General features: G+C 42.8%; 1 protein-coding gene across 3 annotated transcripts in view; it reads right to left on the bottom strand.

Moving 5' to 3' along the window:
- The window catches only part of ATAD2B (ATPase family AAA domain containing 2B), a 202,656-nt gene that overhangs the window by 5,782 nt on the left and 173,531 nt on the right, over positions 1-23,343 (bottom strand). For all 3 annotated transcript variants that reach the window (XM_040348522.1, XM_040348524.1, XM_040348523.1), the window contains exons 25-27: positions 8,426-9,040; positions 660-754; positions 266-394 (exon numbers count right to left, since the gene is read on the bottom strand). In XM_040348522.1, coding sequence (XP_040204456.1) covers positions 266-394; positions 660-754; positions 8,426-9,040 — 839 coding nt within the window. The remainder of the gene's footprint in view (positions 1-265; positions 395-659; positions 755-8,425; positions 9,041-23,343) is intronic.

Below are 23,343 nucleotides of genomic sequence, written 5' to 3'. Positions count from 1 at the left end.
ACCCAAAAAGGTAAAGTAGGTAATGGAAATTAGTATTTAATCTAAGTAATTTGTACGGTTTATTCGTTTTGAACAAAACATATATATACGGTACATATACAGACATATTTAGCTTTTAAATACATTTTGAGCGAACAGGACATTCTCACATGGTTATGGACTATAGTATTGAGCTGGCCAGAAATAAAGCTATAATCCATTGAATGGATATTGAGAAATCCATTGGGCACAGGACCACTAACATCAAACTGCAAATTCAACTCACCTCTACTAGGGCAGTTTTGTCATACTCCATCCTGTGGATGTAGATACACTGGCTGAGGCCAGAGTACCACCTCTCCAATTCATCCACTGTCAGATCGCAGCTTTTCTTTACCACAGTATTAAGCAGTTTCTAAAATAGAAAAATATATATCAAGAATAAGCCCATTGTGGGCAAACCAACACCAGACATCTACTAAATCAGAGATATGCAATTATCGGACCTCCAGCTGTTGCAAAACTACAAGTCCCATCATGCCTCTGCCTCTGCCAGCCACAAGCATGACACCAAGAGTCTTGCTATGCCTCATGGAACTTTTAGTTCTGCAACAGCTGGAGGTCCACTAATTGCATCTCCCTGTACTAAATCATATAGAAGAAACTGGCAGTATCATTACCTCTAGCTTGTCGTTATCAACAATCAAAGGTGGCTCTGGATCAAGGTTCTCGTTCAAATAAAGGTCCTTGTGTAGAATTTTGCTGCCTGGATTACCTATGTCAGAGCAAATAAGGTACATGTTAGGCAATAATTAAAAGGGTTTTTAGGCAAAAATATGAACACATTACCATAAAACCGGTACAGATCATGCGCAATGCCATTTTTGGAGTAGAGAATGGTTAAAGCTTTATTTTTTTTCCCCTGCCTGTGCTCCATGTAGATGTCCCTTAAATGGAAAGTTCAATGACTTTTTTGTGTGGAAAAATACACACACACATATATATATATATATATATATATATATATATACACATATATATATATATATATATATATATATATATATATATATATATATACACACACACACACACACACAGTATGAAAATCGTGGGTGCGCATACGCCGATCCCCTGTCTGAGTGCCGCCGCCGACATATACCGAGCGCAGTACACTCGGCTATGCTCGGCTCCGCTCGCGGTCACGTCCTGCGAGAGAAGCCGAGCGTACTGCGCTCGGTATATGTCGGCGGCGGCACTCGGAGACAGCGCTGGAGGACACCACGAGGGCCGAAGATGGACACCGGACCGGACAAGGGCGCCGATGGACGCCGGGCTAGACACCGAAGAGGGACATTTAAACTGTAAGTAATTATTTTTTCAGGAAATTTCCCTCCTAGAACTGTACGCCGGTGCGCGCTATACCCAGATAAATATGATTATATATATATATATATATATATATATATATATATATACACATATACACACACATTATATATATATTTACATTGTGAAAGACGTTACGATGAGTCGAATGGAGACAAACTTTTACCCTTAAAAATCTCCACAGGCAACGTTTAAAAAAAATTCTACAGGTTGCATGTTTTGAGTTACAGAGGAGGTCTAGGGCTATAATTATTGCTCTCACGCCAACAATCGCGGCAATACCTCACATGTGGTTTGAACACAGTTTTCATATGTGGGGGCGTTACTCGTGTATGCGCATTAAAAAAAAAAAGTTGTCTTCCTTATTTTACCTTTTATTTGCAATTTTTACACGATTCTTTAAATAAAAATAAAAAATTGCGTCACTTTTATTCCTATTACAAGGATTGTAAACATCCCTTGTAATAGAAATAAGAGCCAATTCACACTGGGGCGACTCGTCAGGCGACTCAAGGTTCTTGCAAGACTTCGGGGGCGACTCTGGGCAACTTGCATTGACTTCTATACAGAAGTCATTTTGCAAGTCGCCTCTGAAGTCGTCTTCAGGACGCCTTGCCGAGTCGCCCCCGAAGTGGTGCCGCCCCAGTGTGAACTGGCTCTAAAGCATAACAGGACCTCTTAAATATGAAATCTGGGGTCAGAAAGAGGGACCCCGAAAAGAGGAGGATCATTATACAGAGCAGATAACTTTTTTTTCAAATAAAAACAAACAAAACTTTACAATCACTTTAATAAGAGACTGTTTTATGCCATGACCAGTCATTTTTAATAGCAATGCAAAAATGTTATGTCGTCTGCCAGGATATGCAAACTTTTAGGCACAACTGTATCTAGCTATCCATCTCCAAAGCATATACCCACACATGCAGCTTCTTTGTTTCCCTCTATACAAGCCATGTGCTAGGATATAAAATTCACCTCACATGACATTAGTCATTAAGGTGAAACCGACATCGAGCTCCTGATATTTGATATTTTAAGATGATGTTTGACTAAGGATCCAGAAGTGGTTGCTGCTTTGATTATCCAGCTGCTCAACATTTACAACCAGATGGATTCTTTGGGCATAACCTTTCCACACAGCACCAGACTCCATGTCTTCAGAAAGCTCCAAGAAGCCATTTCCAAAAAAACAAACAGACATAAAAACTGGATTTAAGATAAAACTGATGCCAAAAAAGTTGGGACGCTATAGAAAATCTAGATAAAAACAGAATGCAACGATTTGCAAACCTCATGAATCCATATTTTATTGCAATAGAAAACATAACAAATGTTTATACGGAGAAAATTTACAGCTTTAGGAAGATCCCTTTCACACTAGAGCCGATCGTATGTTTGCTCTAAAGTGTCGCTCGTTTTAGCGGCACCTTACCGCTGTTTAATCGGCGCTTTTATGACCAAATAAGGGGGTTAAGAGCTCTTGTGTTGCGGTGTTAAGTGCTTTGAAAGCGCTGCCCATTCATTTCAATCGGCAGGGCGTTTTGGGAGAGCTAAATACAGCGCCCCCAAACTGCCCCAAAGATGCTGCTTGCAGGACTTTTCCCAACGTCTCGCAAGTGCACCGCCCAAGTGTGAAAAGTCACACTGAAATGAATGGAAGGAGGTTTAACAAGCACCATTTCTAGCTCTAAAACGCCTGAAAACCGTCTCAGTGGGAAAGAGGTCTACAAAAAAAAGAAAAAAGGTAATTTTGAAATCAATAGTAGAAACATATCAAAAAAGTTGGGACAAAGCCATGTTTACCCACAGTGTAGCAACCCCTCTTTTACACCCTGTAAATGGCTGGGGTTTTGGGAGAGAAATATTGTCCCATTCTTGCCCGATTCTACCTGCTCAACAGTCATGGGTCGTGAACCGTCGCCCCCATTTACTTCTGAGACCCTCTAAGATGCCCTTTTTATACTCAATCATGTTACTGACCTGTTGCCAATTACATAATTAGTTGAGAAATGTTCTTTCAGCACTTCCTTGTTCGTACCACTTGCTTTGCCAGCATTTATTTGCCCAGTCCAAACTTTGAGACATGCTGCATTCCACATTTTTTTCTTAAAAATTTCTCAGTTTAAACATTTGATATGCATTCTATTTTCTATATGGATAAAAATATGGGCTTAATAGATTTTCAAATAATTGTATTTTTTTTTTTTTATTTAGATTTTACACAGCATCTCAACATTTTTGGAAATGGGGCTGTAAATGAGTTTATAATATTGGTGCTCCATAAAGGAGCACATAGGTAAACAAAAGTTTCAGAAGATCATTATGACAGAAGACCGATAAGTCTATAGGGGTGCAACCCTGCTTGAAGCAGGTCAAATGCAAGTCCGGAGGAAGTAATTTGTACCCATCAAATTCTGAATGAGCTCAGAACCATCTTGAATTACCGTATTTATTGGCGTATATCGCGCACTTTTTTGCCCTGAAAATCAGGGCAAAATCGTGGGTGCGCGATATACGCCGATACCCGCGCCGAGTTTTGAATACTGCGCCGACATATACCGAGCGCAGTACACTCGGGTATAGTCGGCCAGTCTCGGCTTCTTCCGCGGTCACGTCCTGGACGTACAGGACGTGAGCGCGACAGTTGCCGAGCCTGCCCGAGTGTACTGCGCTCGGTATATGCTGGCGCAGTATGCAAAACTCGGCGTGGGAAACGAGCGGGGAGGACGCCGCAGAAAGACACCGGACCCGCCGAAGAGGACACCGGACCCGCCGCAGAAGGACACCGGACCCGCCGCAGAAGGACACCGGACCCGCCGCAGAAGGACACCGGACCCGCCGCAGAAGGACACCGGACCCGCCGCAGAAGGACACCGGACCCGCCGCAGAAGGACACCGGACCCGCCGCAGAAGGACACCGGACCCGCCGCAGAAGGACACCGGACCCGCCGCAGAAGGACACCGGACCCGCCGCAGAAGGACACCGGACCCGCCGCAGAAGGACACCCGAAGCCGCAGAAGGACACCCGAAGCCGCAGAAGGACACCCGAAGCCGACGAGGCCGCCGATGGACGCTGCGCGCAAGACACCAAAACTGTAAATACAAAAATAACTTTTTTCCACAGGATTGGGGGTCACTTAAGGGGTGTGCGGTATACGCGGGAGTAATCCAATCAACACAGGCTCTAAAACAGAGGTGCCCAACCTTTCGAAGAGCAAGGGCCACTTAAGCGACTTGGTAACCAGTCACGGGCCACAATGAGCGGAGCGGGTGGATGGCAGCCCACTCTGCTCTATTTTTTATAGCGGATTGGATTCGAGTTAGGAGTTTGTAAACAGACACAAGTCCATTTACATCTACCACTCCTTAGAGGTGAATGGAGGGTCCGATTTGGTTGGACTGACCGTGTGAAAGGGGCCTAAGGCTGTTTTTAAACTGATGCACGGTTGAGTGCAGCAAAGTTCACCTGTGGCTTTCCTGCAGGTTAGCTGCACTTTGCCATAGACTTACATTATATCCTGTAGGTTTGGTGCACTTTCTGAAAGCACACCAAACTCGCAGGTAATAGAAGTCTATGGCTCAGTGCAGGTAACCCGCATGTGCACTTCTCTGCACCTCCAGATTAATTTGAAAGCAGCCCAGCAACCACTGCAGAACAGATATGCCCAAATATACACTGTGATTTTACTAACCGTATTCTATTTTATTCCATCCCAGAGCAGGAGGTCGCGGGCCACATCAGAGGGCTCCGCGGGCCACTGGTTGGGCACCTCTGCTCTAAAGCATAAAGAACTCTATAAATGTGTTCTTACTAAACTGATAAAGCAATGCTGTGAATATATATATATATATATATATATATATATATATATATATATATATAAAAAGTATTTTGTGTCTATCACTGATATGAGACACATACATTGATAAAAAAATGAATAGTGGTTCTTGGGCTTTAATTTATAACGAGCACACATGTATTCTATATTCTCATCTCGAAGGAAAAGCAGCAGTGATAAAATTTTTGTAATATTTCAAACAGCAGCAAGGCTTTTCCTGCCATCTATCCAAATGGAGATCTACGGCTTTTTCTCCACTCTAAGGTTTCAGCTTCCCCTTATACTTCTCTGGATAATGTATCCAGAACACCTGAGATTTTTAAAAAATATAAAGCACTTTTATACAAGCACTTCCATCTGAAAGCAGAAGAAACCTAAGGCCGTATAGTCATATTTCATACAGCATGCTACATGCAGTTTAAAGTGAACCTGTGCTTGCCCTTGGAGATCATTGCAATAGATTCACTGCCAACTCTTGTGCAGCTTTGTTACTAAACCCAGTAGCATGAAAATCTTTCATCCGCCCCCAGTGCCCACAATATAATATACATCTTTCTACAATATAGCCACTATATACCTTTTTGGATGATCTGTATATCACGGTTACATGATAAACTGCACAGTTTCACCAGTGCTGAGAGTTCAGGAAGGAGGAGATTTTCACTGCCTGTATACACGCCCACATGTGTGATGTCAATAACACGTGACCTGGCTAACTCTGATCAAGAAGAAATTGTTCTCTCCAGCATAAAAAAAAGAAAACTGAGCATGTGAGCATTTTAATAAAATTCTTGTTCATATGGACTTGATATAGGAATTTATTCATCATAAGGACTTTTTTGCACATTTATAGTTTTTAGTGTCATTTATGCACTTGGTGTATACGCAAAAATAATTGTGCCAATACACACTTTTCCTTAAATATGTCACTGGAATTAATTGCTGCCGTTATATAGTTAAATATTTTTTCTCACTTTAAGCGTGGTATAAAACTACACTTTGGAACAACTGAGCATGTGCAGATTGGCTACTCTACCTGTGTTAGCTGGCCTTCCCCAGATAGACAGTGCAGGAGGGGAAAGATCTGTGCATACAGGATAAAACAGCCTTTTTACACAATGCAAAGGATTAACCCCTTAAGTTCCACAGTGAGTATAAGAGCCCTTTCACACGGACGTGTCAGTGTGCGGGCGCGATCCCCGCTTTGCTCAGCGGGGATCGCGCCGTCGCTCCCTGATGAGCAGGCAGATGACAGGTCTGTCTCTGCACAGGGACTGCAGGGACCGACCTGTCAGAGCGCCGCTCTCTCCCCTATGGGGGAATTGGATGTGAAGGACTGGAGAGTCCGCCTTCGTCTGATCCGATAGACGGATGGAAAATAGGGTTTCAATGTGTCACACTTTAGCAGATTAGAGCGGGTCGGATGTCCATAGAGGTGCATGGAGTGTCCGTTCAGGTCCGCCTAAAAACTAACAAGCGGACCTGAACAGTCCGCCCGTGTGAAAGGGGCCCAACAAGCATGCCATGCTGCATATACAGATTTTATGTTTTAGGTTTAGCAACACTTTAATTCTACTCTTTTCTTCCTTATCACTCCATTCACACTCTTGGGAACAAAGAAACCATGGGTAGTATACAGGAGGGATAAAGACATTCTCCCCCAGCACACACATAAAAGTCCTTTCTTAACAAATAGTAACTCAGGCACCCAGAACTGTACAGTATTGTGGAGGAATCACATTCCTCCTTATACCTTAACTGTGTTGGGCCTCTTGGAGTGAAGTGAAATATAATATAAAACACAGTGGCAGGGTAAAAAAAGAATGGGGAGAATACACAAGGGGCTATGGGCAATAAGGCCTCTTTTACACGGGTGTACCCATCCATAAACCTATGCAAACAGCCGCCTCCCCCCCACACAGAATGCACAGGTGTTCCATGCATCAGCATTCCCATTGATGTCTATTGGGATGCAGTGGCTGCATGGACACAGCCACTGGTACCAATTTAAAAGCCCTGCAGATGCATGTCCTTGAACACACACAGTATGCAGATAGGTATACCTGCATGAATGAGGCCCAAAGAGAACCCGTAGCATTGTGCTGCATGGGCAGGATTTGTGGTAGTAATGGGGGCAGATAAAAGGAGTAAATTACAGTAGCAGAAAGCTGAGGATTTGGGAAAATCATGGACTTTAGGGCTCCTTTTACATGGATGCTGCCGACTTGTGACCCACCCTAAGTTATCTGTAGTATTGCACATAAACTTGCAGTCTACTGAAATGGAAAAGGATAGACCAACATGATAGCTATACAAGTGGCAGACCACAACATTTTAGGTATCCTCCACAGTACCATAAGCCATGTCCATCTGACCCAGAATTACACTTTTATCTGGAGCATTACCTGAGGCATGTGGCTGGGGATTATCCATGCATTTAAAAGCAGCGCCTCTCAACCTTTTCAACATGGGAACCTGTGAAATAACTTTCTGGTCTCAGGGAACCCCTGCTAAAAATTACTATATCTACAACTGAAGATACATTGGTGTGGTCATTGGGAGGAATGCTCCATAAACATGTGGTTAATGGGACGAACCCCTCCTACAAATAGCTAAAAAGTTCAATGGCGTCAATGGGAACTTATCTGAGAAGGAACCCCTAGAGACCTCTGGATGAACCCTAATTCATAACTATTTCAGTAAAGTTCTACAATAGTTTTACTTGTTATTGTTCTATAGAAAGTCGAGTAAGACATACAATGCAATTTATAAAACTGAGATCAGCCTTTATTATGTTCTGATCAGGCTTAGTGTCATTCTAAAAAGAGACGCAGCACTAACATCCTGTTAAAATTAGGAAACTCCTCTAATTTGATGTCAAGCTCTGTGCAGACTTCCAGGAAAACCATTGAGTTAACCTTCTCACAAGAAGGTGGTTTTATTTATAAGCGCTTTCCATACACAATGTACAAAAATTCCCCAGGCTGCCAGAGTTGCAAGGAGGTAGCGACTGCAATGGCGGGAAGCTTTTTATTAACATTACCAAGTGGTTTCTCAACCTTATAAAGACAGTTGAATTTTGTTTTAGCTTCAATGGAGGTTTCTATGATAGCCATAGGTCATGTTCAAACTGTATAAACAGTCTAGTCTTGAATGTATTTAGTCAAATTGTTTAAAACAGATTTTGTAAATCGAGAAAACACCACCACCTTACCTTCTGGCTCATCTTCTCGCTCCATTGCTTCCCGCTGGTTATGCTGACCAGCTGCTCCTAGTATCAGCTGTGGTGCTTCATTACTATGATGATTTTTAGAGTTGTGACAGTTGACCAATTCATTAAATGGGGGGTCTTGAGTCTCAGAGTCTTTGTCTGCGGTCACAAGGGCATGACGTTTTTGGAAAGAAGATACAGGTGTGCTTTCTAAGCTATCCAATGAAGAGTTTCCGTTTAAATAGTTTGTGGCAAGAGGTTGGTTCTTGGCAGTAACCGTTTTACCTTCCAGTGCTGTGTTGCTATTGACCAACATGGATTCATTGGAGTTTTCTTCCTCTGTGGACTCCAAACTGCTTCCCTTACCAAGTATCCCATTCTGGTGCTCCACGTCTCCATCTGTCACATCACAAGAGGATTCATCATTTGTCACAGAGTGGTCTCCCGTCTCTTCTCCGTTTTCCTCCAGGCAATCGCCATTTTCTAATGGGTCATCATTTTCCTCATCATCTTGGAACTTCGAATCTTCATCTTTCTTTAAATAATAATTGGGTTTCTTTTTCTTAATTATGCCACGGCCCCACTGCGAACGACGGCGTTGCTTCCGGCGAACTGGGACTGTTAAAAGAAAACAGAAGGGTACACAACATTAAAAAAAAAAAAGTTTTTTTAATATGATTTAAAGGGTTTCTGTAATCAACAAAAAAAAGCTGGAATAGCCAAAACAAGAGGATGTTTCCCTCCCAGCCTGTTTATTACAGATAAGTCACTAATGAGATAAATTGACAAGTAGCTAAGTGACCCTGTTCAACATCTAGCCTAGTACATAGGCCGGATGTTGGGCGGCATTGGCCGGATCAATAGAAACCGGCCGTGTGCACTGCAGCCGGGCCGGATTCTGTCAAAGGGGCATGACAGAAAAAGGTCTGCCGACCATCTCCCGATCAGCAATCTCAGCCAATGGCCAAGAGTTCTAACTGGGATGTTTTGGTGGGGGGGGGGGGGGGGGGGGGGGCTCCTCCTGTCAGGAGACAATAGAACAGCAGGGGAGATTGCTGCACTAACATATTAGTACAACAGCTCCGATAGTTTTTTTTTTTTCCCCCCATTTAGCCTGCTGGGTTGAACGCAAATAAATAAAAAGTAGTAGTGTGTGCTAGACTTAAAATGTTACTAAACCCAGGAGCCTGCATTCACTATATCTGGTCTCGCACAGTACACATGCACAGAACATGGAAATGCAATTGTTTTAGTAACAATAACCTGCTAAATGGCTTTTCTCATCAGCAGTATATAGTAGTCTTGTGACTTCTATAGGAGGAGCTTGTTGGAGCAGTTTTTATACGGTGCTGGCTGTCCTAACAGGATGCAGGACCCTTGACCCTCTGTCTGGACAGTGCGGATTTGCCCTGTGCTGATCACCAAGGAAAACAAAAGCCTTACACAGGTTTACACCATTTCCCACAACATCCTTAACCACTTCCCGACCTCCTCATGTACATATACGTCAGCAGAATGGCACGGACAGGCACATGTACGTACCTGTACGTCCTCTGCTAGACGTGGGTGGGGGGTCCGATCGGGACCCCCCCCCCGGTACATGCGGAGGTCGGGTCCGCTCGTGGAGCGATCCGGGATGACGGCGCGGCTATTTGTTTTTAGACGCTCAGTCGCGATCGCTCCCCGGTGCTTCACTGTGGTGGCGCATCGATCGGGTGATCCCCTTTATAGGGGAGATCCGATCGATGTCATTCCTACAGCCACACCCCCCTACACTAGTAAACACACACACAGTGAACACTAAATGTTACAGCGCCCCCTGTGTTTAACTCCCAAACTGCAACTGTCATTTTCACAATAAAGAATGCAATTTAAATGCATTTTTTGCTATGAAAATGACAATGGTCCCAAAAATGTGTCAAAATTGTCCGAAGTGTCCGCCATAATGTCGCAGTCACGAAAAAAATCGCTGATCGCCGCCATTAGTAGTAAAAAAAAAATAAAAAAAAAAATGCAAAAAACTATCCCCTATTTTGTAAACGCTATAAATTTTGCGCAAACCAACCGATAAACGATTATTGCGTTTTTTTTTTACCAAAAATAGGTAGAAGAATACGTATCTGCCTAAACTGAGGGAAAAAAAATGTTATATATGTTTTTGGGGGATATTTATTACAGCAAAAAGTAAAAAATATTGAATTTTTTCAAAATTGTCGCTCTATTTTTGTTTATAGCGCAAACAATTAAAACCGCAGAGGTGATCAAATACCACCAAAAGAAAGCTCTATTTGTGGGGAAAAAAGGACGCCAATTTTGTTTGGGAGCCACGTCGCACGACCGCGCAATTGTCTGTTAAAGCGACGCAGTCCCGAACTGTAAAAACCCCTTGGGTCTTTAGGCAGCAATATGGTCAGGGGCTTAAGTGGTTAAAGAATTCCAGGTCTGGGTAGTCTCACATAGTTTAATTGGGCCAAGCTAGACCAATGTAACAATGTGAATACCACACCTGTGGGATCCCTCTAGAAGCTGGAAATCACTGTGGTAGACACCGCTACACCAGTGACCTTCACTTGCTTTCTGGGTCAGGAAGAATCAGAAAGAAGAGCGATACAGAGTCCCTTCTGTCATAAACTGTAGTTTCAGCCCACTTTTAGGTATTTTAGGCCCCGTTCAAACCGGTGCGACTTGTCATGCGATTTGACATTTCCAAATAGCACCCCATTGCTGGCAATTAAACTGTTCATATAGCTGTGACTCATGTCGCAGCAATTATGAAAGGTTCCTGCACTAATATCAGTCTAATATGTTAATCAATTTGGAATAATTGTTGAAAAAATATATTATGTACCCTGTATATTGTTACACATTTTATTGGCTATATTCTCAGTCAACAATTATTCCAAATTGATCAACATATTACACAGATATACACACAGATCCCAGCCTGGTCTGTTTGGGCATTGATTGGCCTATACGCGTTATACCTAGCGATTGCCATCTTGTTTTCTGGCATCCAGCTAAAGGCAGAACAGACCTGCATGAGTGAGCGATAATGAAATGGAACATGGCAGTTGATACTGTAATCTATTATATTCTGTAATAAGTTATTTTATTTGTTCTTAATTATGTTTGTTTTATGCAGTGCTACATCTTTTGTCTTTAAAAAACATCTACTGAAGAAGCCCTGGGTGGCAAAACATGTCAAGATAACAACTCTATTGTCACATTACGAGACTAGATTTCGTGCACTCGTGTACCAGAAGCACAATCAATTTTTTAACCGTGTTGTATGTAATAAAATCTGTTATATTTTTTATACATACCCTAGTACTTTTATTTAATATTTGCTGGCACCCTTAATCCTTCAAAAAAAAAAAAAAACCCTCCCCCGTCTTATCTCTATTTCAGGGATCGCGTTGAGTTTAAGGCTCTTTGTCTCACCCATCGTGCTTATCATGGGACGGGCCCGCAATATCTGAATTCCTTGATAACGCGACATGCCCCTGCACGAGCACTCAGATCACTAACAGCTGGTCTTGTGACTTGCCCATCTGCTTACCTTTGGGGGCAGACGCTTTTCTGTGAGAGCTACGGCTCTATGGAATAGTCTCCCTGCTTCCATTCGGTCTCTCCCCTCTATTATGGCCTTTCGTAAAAGACTAAAAACATGTTTTTTTGAGAAAAAGCAGGCCGAGTCATGTTAGTTCTCCCTGTTGTTCCCTGGTGATGTTTTAGTTTTTCTTGCTCTCCTTTTTTCTTTTCCCTCTATTTCTTTCCCTCCCTGACTTGATTTACCTATTTCCAGTTATGTTTTCTGCGCTTAGACACTGCCCTGACGGGTCAGTATTTGGCGCATTATAAATCTATTAAATCAATCGTTGTTTGTGCCTTTTTGACATTGTCACCTACCCATATCACTATCCCCTTCCAATGGCTTTCATTGCCTCAGCAAAGCCTGTGAGACCGGGTAGAGACACTACAGACAGGCACAGCACTGGATCAAGTGAGGGCTCAGGCAAGTAAAAAGCCTGGCACACATGATGAGAATATCAGACGATCGACTTTTTTGCATGCTAGTCTCATATCGAAAATCAATAGGTTTACGAAAAAGTTATGAAAATTCTCGTAAGACAGAATACAACTTCCCGCAATGATGCAATGTATTGTTTTATTCCATTTCGAAGTATGTGCTGTCTTGGTCTGTGCAGGACCCCTTTGTCAGGAATGTGATGATCAGTTAGTGGGGCCGAGTGGCCGCCTTGCTGCATTCTAGAGGTCAGACACCTGGCACAATCACCGTTCAGAATTAATTCAAAGCATTCTCTGGATGAGGTGGAGGCGGGATGATAGCAGCACCAGAGCGCCGGAGAGTATTGCAGCTAGAGCTGCTTCTTTATTTTTAACACTGCTGATTTTATTAACTCAGAAACAAAAAAAACAAAACAAAAAAAAAATGCAACCTAAAAGAGCTAGCCAGTAAATGGAATTGCCAATTCCAAGCAATTTTTATTTTAACAAAAGCAGTTTTTTTTCAACTTTACATACATGTGCTCCTTTGCCAGATACGAAGATGCTAACACAACAAAGCCTGCGCCGAGTTAGCAGGAGACAAAAACAGATCAGAGCGCCAACATTTCCATTTGCCGCAGCCCAGGAGAGCTTGCACAGCCCACCTCAAATTCTGACTGGGAGACAGAGCTGGAGGCAGACAGGCTTGCTTAATAAATCCAAGGAAAAAAAGCAAAACATCGGTTAATGGCTGCAGGCTTTTCTTTAAGTTCAACATACATTTTACCTAAACTTTTATTCTCTGGTTTTATCATTATGTAAAGCTGTACTAGTTTAATATAATGTAAAGTGATACCGCACTCAAGAAAAATACATTAAACATAAAAACACAAATATCCAAAAATGACTGATGTCAAAAAAGGAGTAACGAGTAAAAATGAATGAATAAAAATAATAATAATCACTGAGGATTGAAAAAGTGGTCACTTAAAAAAGGCAAGTGCCTAAAACGAGTGGTGAGTGGGAAAAAAATAAATAAAAAATAAAAATATATATCTATATATATATATATATCACCAGCTGGAGACCGAATGATTAATGGAGCAGGAAGGGGAGGAGGAGAGAATGGAAACTTGAGGTTGATCCAGTAGAGACCCATTTATGCCTATTACCATTCCATTAAGGTGAGAGTTCTGGGAGACTGGTGGGAGGATTCCTTATCGTTCCAGAGTACTTATTGTGTACCATCTTTTATGGACCATGCCTGAAACCATTACCAGTCTATTACTGGCCATCTGAAGACAGACATTCATTATATATATTTGTTTTCACCTAAGCGGACTTTAGTTTCACTTATGTTCACATATATTACAGACACTGGTTTAGTGCTTAAAATTTTTTTTATATATATATATATATATATATATATATATATATATATATATATATATATATATATATATAAAATGTAAAAAACTCTTAACCACTTAAGCCCCGGACCATATTGCTGCCTAAAGACCCAAGGGGTTTTTACAGTTCGGGACTGCGTCGCTTCAACAGACAATTGCGCGGTCGTGCGACGTGGCTCCCAAACAAAATTGGCGTCCTTTTTTCCCCACAAATAGAGCTTTCTTTTGGTGGTATTTGATCACCTCTGCGGTTTTTATTTTTTGCGCTATAAACAAAAATAGAGCGACAATTTTGAAAAAAATGCAATATTTTTTACTTTTTGCTGTAATAAATATCCCCCAAAAACATATATAATTTTTTTTTTTTCCCTCAGTTTAGGCCGATACGTATTCTTCTACCTATTTTTGGTAAAAAAAATCGCAATAATCGTTTATCGGTTGGTTTGCGCAAAATTTATAGCGTTTACAAAATAGGGGATAGTTTTTTTGCATTTTTATTTTTTTTATTTTTTTTACTACTAATGGCGGCGATCAGCGATTTTTTTCGTGACTGCGACATTATGGCGGACACTTCGGACAATTTTGACACATTTTTGGGACAATTGTCATTTTCACAGCAAAAAATGCATTTAAATTGCATGGTTTATTGTGAAAATGACAGTTGCAGTTTGGGAGTTAACCACAGGGGGCGCTGTAGGAGTTAGGGATCACTGTGTATGTGTTTACTAGTGTAGGGGGGTGTGGCTGTAGGAATGACGTCATCGATCGTGTCTTCCCTATAAAGGGAATGACGCAATCGATGCGCCGACACAGTGAAGCACGGGGAAGCCGTGTTTACACACGGCTCTCCCCGTTCTTCAGCTCCGGGGAGCGATCGCGACTAAAAACAAATAGCCGCGCCGTCGTCCCGGATCACTCCCCGAGCGGACCCGACCTCCGCATGTACCGGGGGGGTCCCGATCGGACCCCCCACCCACGTCTAGCAGAGGACGTACAGGTACGTACATGTGCCTGTCCGTGCCATTCTGCTGACGTATATGTACATGAGGAGGTCGGGAAGTGGTTAAAGAAAACAAAACTCAAGCCTCAAACACACGGCCGGTCGGGAAAACTGCGAGGAGAGCTTTTGGCCGGGAATCCCGGCCGAGTATATGTTCCTCGCAGTTTTTCCAACTGGAAACCAGTTCTCTTTTTTCCCGCCGGGAAAACCGGTAGACTTAAGGGCCCGCGGTTTTTGGCAGTTTTCTTATGGGAAAAACTGTGATGGAGCATACACATGGCCGGGATTTCCAACCAAAGCTCCCTCGCAGTTTTCCTGTCGGGAAAACCGGCTGTGTGTAGGGGGAAAGACTGAACCGAGCAGGTTCTCGGCTCTCCCCTCTGGATTTCCGACAGGAGCTTTTCCCAATCGAAAATGCTCCCTCTAGTGGTCATCTTTATATCAGAGAAATAGGGAAAGGCTTAGTATTCATAACAAAGTTTATGCTCTGTAAAATATATGGTCACTGGCGTCCAATGTTTAGTGGTGGTGTGATGTTTTATAACACCACATTGCATCTAAAAAAATAAAAATGACTGTATTGAAGTATCACAAAGTGACCCTTCATTTAATGCTTTGTTTTTACTTGTACATTATAATTAGAATACGGTTAGAACAGTATTCACGCTGGTCAGTTTTAAATCCTCAAAAATGTACCTGATCTCGGAAGCAGGCAGGTGGCCATCTATGATGTGGGCATCTGAAGCCCACTTGTGTCTTTCTTTCGGGATTTGGTGCAGCTGGCTACCCAGCATACACCCCCCAATAAAAATTTGAAAATGAAAAAAGTTGCATTTATCACTGTACACTGGGGTGGGGGGAACATTTTAAGGTTAAAGAATATTGAAACTCCACTTTAAATGAAATAAAAAAAAAAGCTGTTAGGATTTTCTTCCGTCCGCAAAAGCGGATCTTTGCTGAGGCGGATGGTTGCGGACGTTAGCGGATGCATCATCCGCTAACGTCTGCAATCCCATAGAGATACATTACAAGTCCGTAAACGGACTTGTAATAAACGGACCGTTTGTCCGTATGTGTGAAAGGGCCCTAAAGCTTACTTGAGACTTTGGTCATTGGTTTACATATACTTTAACTGCCTGCCGACCAGCCGCCGCAGTTATACGGTGGCAGGTCGGCTCTGCTGGGCGAGATCACGTAGCTATACGTCATCTCGCCAAGCAGCCAATAGGGGTACGCGCGCCCCCCTGATGCCGACGCGTGTGCCTGTCGGTCGCGATCACCGCCAGGCACCCGCGATCGCTCGTTACAGAGCGAGAACCGGGAGCTGTGTGTGTAAACACACAGCTCCCGGTCCTGTCAGGGGGAGAAATGCCTGACCGTCTGTTCATACAATGTATGAACAGCGATCTGTCATTTCCCCTAGTCAGTCCACCGACCCCCCCCCCCTTCAGTTAGAACACACCCAGGGAACATATTTAACCCCCCTTCCTCGCCCCCTAGTGTTAAACCCCTTCCCTGCCAGTGGCATTTTTATAGCACTAATTGCTATAAAAATGCCAATGCTCCCAAAAATGTGTCAAAAGTGTCTGAAGTGTCCTCCATAATGTCGCAGTACCGATAAAAATCGCTGATCGCTGCCATTACTAGTAAAAAAAAAAAATTAATAAAAATGCCATAAAACTATGCCCTATTTTGTAAAACGCTATAACTTTTGCGCTAACCAAACGCTTATTGCGATTTTTTTTTAACGAAAAATATGTAGAAGAATACGTATCGGCCTAAACTGAGGAAAATAATTGTTTTTTTTATATATTTTTGGGGGATATTTATTATAGCAAAAAGTAAAAAATATAAATGTTTTCAAAATTGTCGCTCTATTTTTGTTTATAGGGCAAAAACCACAGAGGTCATCAAATGCCACCAAAAGAAAGCTCTATTTGTGGGGAAAAAAGGACGCCAATTTTGTTTGGGAGCCACATCGCACGACCGCGCAATTGACAGTTAAAGTGACGCAGTGCCGAATCGCAAAAAGTGGCCTGGTCTTTGACCAGCAATATGATCCGGGGCTGAAGTGGTTAAAGAGAACCGGAACTTCTAAAAACTAAGCAGGCTCCCTATGGGTGCATCCTGAAGTCCTCATATAAATGGCATAACAATTACACTCACACATGTGATCCACACACCTGGTGCGCTGACCTGTCAGGGAAAAGCCATCCCACTGCTATTCTCCAAAGATGCCTCAGCTGGCAAGCCCTGCAGGTCTCCACAGACCGCTCTCTAGCTATGGGCGCCTTTATACTCAATAATGACTGCATTTAATCTGTCTTTAAAGCGAACCAAAAAAAACGTATCTTGGGGAACACAGAAAGTAAACAAATTAGGAGAAATTTTCTCTGGTAATCATAAGACACAAGTTCTTATTCACAGATGTTTCTATGATTAAAGCTAAAGGCGCAATAGTGAAGCCAAGAACAGAGACATGAGTATACTCTGTGGACACGACGTATAATGAAGCAAGATCGCCATCTGTTGGTTAAACTGAGAAATGTGATGTGAACTAGAAAATTAGATTGGAATACTGTACTGTTGTATTGAACACTGACTGGTATTTAAAACTTTTTTTAATAGATTAAACTTCTGAAGTACATTGTCTATCTCGGGGGAAAAAAACCCCTGGTGAAAATACATTAAAAGGAGGCCTAAAAAAAAAAATGATTGAGCTACCAACGCTCTAAAAATCAGACATTCACCGTTTTGTCAAGCACAGCACACCACAACGCACAATGGTAGAAAATAAATGGCACCATAGCATGTGCAGTGCAGAAAATGTGTGAGTGCCCCTACTAGTTAAAAAAAAAAAAACATATGCGACCATTCATGAAGTGGAGACAGCTTACCTGCATCTATTACCCCCTTATGCCCAAATGCCAGGCTCTTCTGAACTAGCAAAGACACTTTCCTACGGCTGCTTTCACACTGAGGCGTGCAGCCGCGGTGACGGTATAGCCGCGCTATTTGTAGCGCGGCTATACCGTCGTATTTACCGCGATATTCGGGCGCTAGCGGTGGTTTTAACCCCCGCTAGCAGCCGAAAAAGGGTTAATACCGCCCGCGGTTGTATTACCGCGCTTTCCCATTGATTTCAATGGGAAGGCGCGGTATAGGAGCGGTGAACACACCGCTCCTATACCGCGGTAAAGATGCGGCTAGCAGGACTTTTGGTGCGCTCCTGCTAGCGCACCGCTTCAATGTGAAAGCCTTCGGGCTTTCACATTGAACACTACAGGGCAGGTTTTTTCATGCGGTATAGCAGCGCTATTTTTAGCACTGTACCGCATGAAAAACGCCCCAGTGTGCAAGGGGCCTACTGGTCCGCTATGAAGAGCTGCCTCACTGGCCAATAGGAATTTGCAGAAGGTGGAAGACCAGCTACATTGCTTTTAGAAAGGCCAGGAACGTGTCCAATCAGAACAGCCAGGCACTCAGCAGTAGCAGAAGCAGTAAAAACTGCTGAAGGTACCTCAAGACATCCGCACTTTACACCAGCTAGTAGCGACCTCCCTCCCAACATTCCCATCTGATAGTTACATAAAACACAGAAGTGTGTAAAAATCACGGTTCATAAATGTGAGCTTGTTTTAAAATAGTTGAGTAACTGAAACCATGAAGCACAAAAACAATTAACACATGTACCTACTTCCTTGTAATAATAGTATCTTATTTGCATCACTCATCTTCACTACATCATATGGAAATAAGAGCTCTGCTCATTAACAGCAAATACTCAAAACGTTCAATACAAACCTCCCGCCGGGTATTCAGTTCTAGTTAAAATTGCATGATGTGGCGATGTAGCCAATTAACTTGGGAAGACCAAATAGAACCCAGACAGACACAAATGTTGAAAGAGCTGGAATGGAAGCTTGCCTATAAATAAATGGCTCCTCAATAGGGCAAGGAGATCTCACACTGCATTGTTGCATATGGTGCGGGTATGAGCCAGAGGCAATGCTGCACTGCCACATAGAGTTATGCTTAAATGATGCACACTTAAACTTTCATGAACATGAAAATATATTTAAACAGTTTTTAAAACATAACATAATAGCTTCAATAGCTGGGCCCCTCCAAGCTTTATTCTCACCTCTTTGCTCCTAAGTGTGCCCATTACCCTCTGTAGCTGATGTGGTATAATATTTTGTCCTCTCTAATTACCGTATTTATCGGCGTATACCGCATACTTTTTTCCCCTTAAAATCAGGGGAAAATCGTGGGTGCGCGATATGCGCCGATACCTGCTTCCCGAGCTGTGTTTGAACCGGCCGCCGACATATACCGAGCGCAGTACACTCGGCCAGGCTCGGCTCCGCTCGCGGTCACGCCCTGTGCCGCCTCCTAGCCTTTATGCGAGAGGAGCCGAGCGTGGCCGAGTGTACTGCGCTCGGTATATGTCGGCCAAACACAGCATGGGAAGCGGGGATCGGCTCAACAGCACGGGAGAAGCGGGGAGGACACCACCAGGGCCGCAGACGGACGCCGAACCGGAGAAGACCGCCGGACAAAACACCAAAACTAAGTAATTAAAAAAAAATTCCAGGAATTTCCCTTCTACATTAGGGGTGCGCGCTATAGGCAGATAAATATGGTACCTTACAATTGCAAATAAGAAAAGCCAATTGTTGTCAATTGCAGATTGACTTTGAACAAAGTTTAAAGAAGCCAGCATAGAGAGAAAAATAAAATAAACCCATTACAAAAGTTAAAAGGGCATTTAGACCCAAAATCTATTTTTCTGTATGTCTGTCATTATGGCTCATTCAATAGAGTTCACCTTTGGAACATGGTCAACTGGTGTTTAAGGTGGAATATTTAACATATTCCAGCCTCTGCCTCCTCCCTGTGACAGTCGGCAGGGGATCTTCTCCCCGCACAGTCAGAATTTGTAAACAGCATTGCAATGCAGGGCTCCGCATACACGGCCACTTCATTCACAGAGTTCTCTGTATGAACGAACTACAACTACCAGCCAACGGCTTGCAGATTCTCTGGGAAATGTGAGGGCTTTGGGAGCTGCTGACCACAGGTGAAATGCCTTACAGGTTGCAGAGGAAAAAATAATTTATAAAATAAATGCATTTTTTTCCCTGCAAAAAAGATGTGCGTTTATTTTTATTTTTTTTATAAAAGGTGAACATATGCTCTTCTACATATTTTTAGTAATAAAATAAAAATAAAATAAAATGGCAATAAGTGCATATCGATTGGTTTGCGCAAAAGTTATAGCGTCTACAAAATAGGAGATAGATTTATGGCATTTTTATTATTTTTTTTTACTAGGAATTGATCTGCGATTTTTATCGGGACTGCGAAATTGCGGCGGACACTTGACACATTTTTGGTACCATTGACAATTATACAGTGATTAGTGCTATAAAAAAAATGCAGATTACTGTGTATATGTCACTGGCAGGGGAGGGGACGATCAAGGGGTTAACTGTGTACCCTCACTGTGTAGGGGGGGTATGGGACCAACTAGGGGGAGAGAGAGCCCCTTGAGGGCAGGGATGTTGTATATGTAAAATCACTGCATAAATTGATGGCGCTATACAAGTACTAAAATAAAGTAGACACTGCTGCTACACTGACCTCCACAACCTTCCCAGGCTCCATGCTGAGCTGCTGCCCTGCGAACACAAGAGGTCAACCGCTTTGCGGAGCCACCATTCAGAGAATGCTTTCTATTTTCTCAATTAATGCAAAACGTTCTGATTGGACAAGGTGGAAAGGCGGGAGGGTGACATCACGCTCTCCACTCCGCCCATGAAGAGAAAGCTTTGTACTACTTGCTAAAATGTTATAAACATTCTCTGAACGGTGCCCATGCAGAGCGGCTGCCCCATGTGTTCACAGGGCAGCAGCTTAGCATAGGGCTTGGAAAGGTTGTGGAGATCTCTGGAGTAGCGGTGTCTACTACAATAATTTCCAGGTTCTAGAGGGACTCCACAAGTATGGTATATGCATAATTACAATTTCTAAACTGGACCAATGTAACAAAGTAAAAAAAATGCCATGCCTGGAGTAAAACTGGACATACACTATACAATTTTCTTTAGATTTTTGCCTTTAGAATTCATATAAGGTCAAACCTAACCACTTTTAATTTGTATGCAATCAGGCAAGTCCTTACACTACGTAGATGAAGGTTAATCTAAAGGAAAAAAGAAAATTGAGCAACAAAGTTGTGTAGTGTGTATTCAGCTTTAAGCTAATTCGATTTCGTTAATAGGTTTCAGTTTCTTACCTGGAGAAGCAAGATTACCTGTTGCAGGCAGACAATTCTACGCCACTGCCTCCAAACTCACATTGTGATGTTTCTACATTAAAGTGATTGGAAAGTCATTTTTTTCCCCTATAAAAATAACAAACATTCTCCAACCTCCTCTGTGCGGTGGGTTTGCACAGAGCTGCCCAGAGCGTCCTCTTCTCCGGTCACTCTTTTGTGCTCCTGGCCCCTCCCTCTTGTTGAGTGCCCCTACAGCAAGCAGCTATGCTATGGGGTCACCCGAGCTGAGACACCGCTCCTTGTGTCCATTCAGACACAAAGCACTGCCCAGCCCCCTCACTCTCCTGATTGGCTAGCTGACTGACAGCAGTGGGAGCCAATGGTGCCACTGCTGTGTCTCAGCCAATCAGTAGGGAGAGTCTTGGATCGATGAGACACTCGTGGACATCACTGGACAGAGAGGAACCTCAGGTAAGTGTTAGGAGGGGCTGCTGCACACAGAAGGCTTTCAATCTTAATGCATAGAATGCATTAAGATAAAAAAAACCTTCTGACTTTACAATCCCTTTAATGCAGAGAATTGCCTTTAGAACCACGTAAAGAATTTTAATAGAACACATTCGGAGTTACCCTAAAGTGTTGCAATGGAGCTGCATAGAATCCTGCGCCCACTCTGAAAATAGCTCCAAACATGAACTGGCATAGGTGTAGAACACCCTCTACCAGCAGTGTATACATAATGGCATCTATGCGATTAATGAGCGCAGAACCATTAGCATAGCCTGGCAGTAGATGTTGATGGGCCTGCCAGCTTTCTAAAAAGTAAAGCTTTATCATGTTCACAACAGTGCTTTATAAATAATACATAATAAAATGATTCTCCTAATTAAGGATTGCAGCTGATGCCCTTGTTACAGAGAAATACAAGAATTGCAATGAGTAAGAAACAGAACTATAGTGTTCTTTTCAGTCACTCACTGCCCTTTTATCCAATATTTAAGAGAACAGGAAAAGCAGCTTGCAAGAAATGAGCTTTGCTTTGTAGCAGGAACTTGTGTGCTACATTGAGATTCATGTCAGCTGTTTGCTAACTACGCACAGCCTCACGGCTCCGTTTCCATCAGGCCAGTGCACAGGCTTTCATATCAAGCTCTATAAAGTTCCATGTGGTGCGTGCTGTGTCATTTTACACTTGGCAACCTTCTACAGGGTTCTGTTCAAAAAGACATCCTGGCAGGTCATGCTCATGTATACTGAACAAACATGGAGGGCACCAGCTGTCACCTCCTCCAAAGCACCACGAGCGATGGCAGGCTCTGGAGAAACCCTGAGGGCTTCAGCACCACTTCTGTACAGCAGGCTCTCTCATCTTGCTTCATTCTGCTGATTTTTGCAGTTAAACTGTAGGTATCAAATATAATTATTAAAAAAAGGTTTTCTATTTGTTATGCTTCACGTCAGATACCATTTACACACAAGAGACTGCAATTAATCCCAAAGTTGGATCACAGCAGTGTAACTGCTGAAAACACATACGGTATGTATTTCATCTCTCGGGTGTGTGTTACCATTTAAATATTTCTCATTCTGTCCACTGCCCGTTTGTGACTCGCATGACCCTGTCTAGCCAGGAAGGCAACCATACTATTTGCTGTGGTTGTCTTGCAGCATCCGGCGTCACTTTCTGGGCCTGTGTTAATGGGCAAATGCAAATATATGCACCCGTCATTGCATTCTGATATCAATCCAAGATGCTTCTGAGATCATTCTGCATGCAATTACAGGTGTGTGTAATATATATTATCTATATATAAACCGTTTAGGAGGCAAACAAAAGCCTGTCAACGCAGACGCCAAATCTCTCACAATCTGAACACACTAGTAACACAGTCCGCCCTGCTAAGGAAGTTGTGAAATGCAACGCGTCCCGGGAACAGGAGCCTGAATCTTGCGTTGCTCGCTGCCGTCCCAAGAGTCCTTGTTCTGATGCGTATCTGATGTGTATGTTTTTTATTCATTAAAACACCTGAATCCAGCGGAAAACTTAGATTATTGATTTCTTCTTACATGTTCCAGTCCATGCGCATGGCTGTTACTATGAGGAATTGAAACACCTTCTTACTCCCTGGACTCCTTTGTTGATTTTACCTGCTCATTTGACCATCTGGTAACACAGTGGTCTATTGCTGAGGTGAGAGTACCCATCTTCACTGGTGGAGGG

This window comes from Rana temporaria, chromosome 4, assembly GCF_905171775.1.
Source record: "Rana temporaria chromosome 4, aRanTem1.1, whole genome shotgun sequence".
NCBI classification, from domain to species: Eukaryota; Metazoa; Chordata; class Amphibia; order Anura; family Ranidae; genus Rana; species Rana temporaria.
This window is presented reverse-complemented; position numbering and strand designations above follow the sequence as displayed.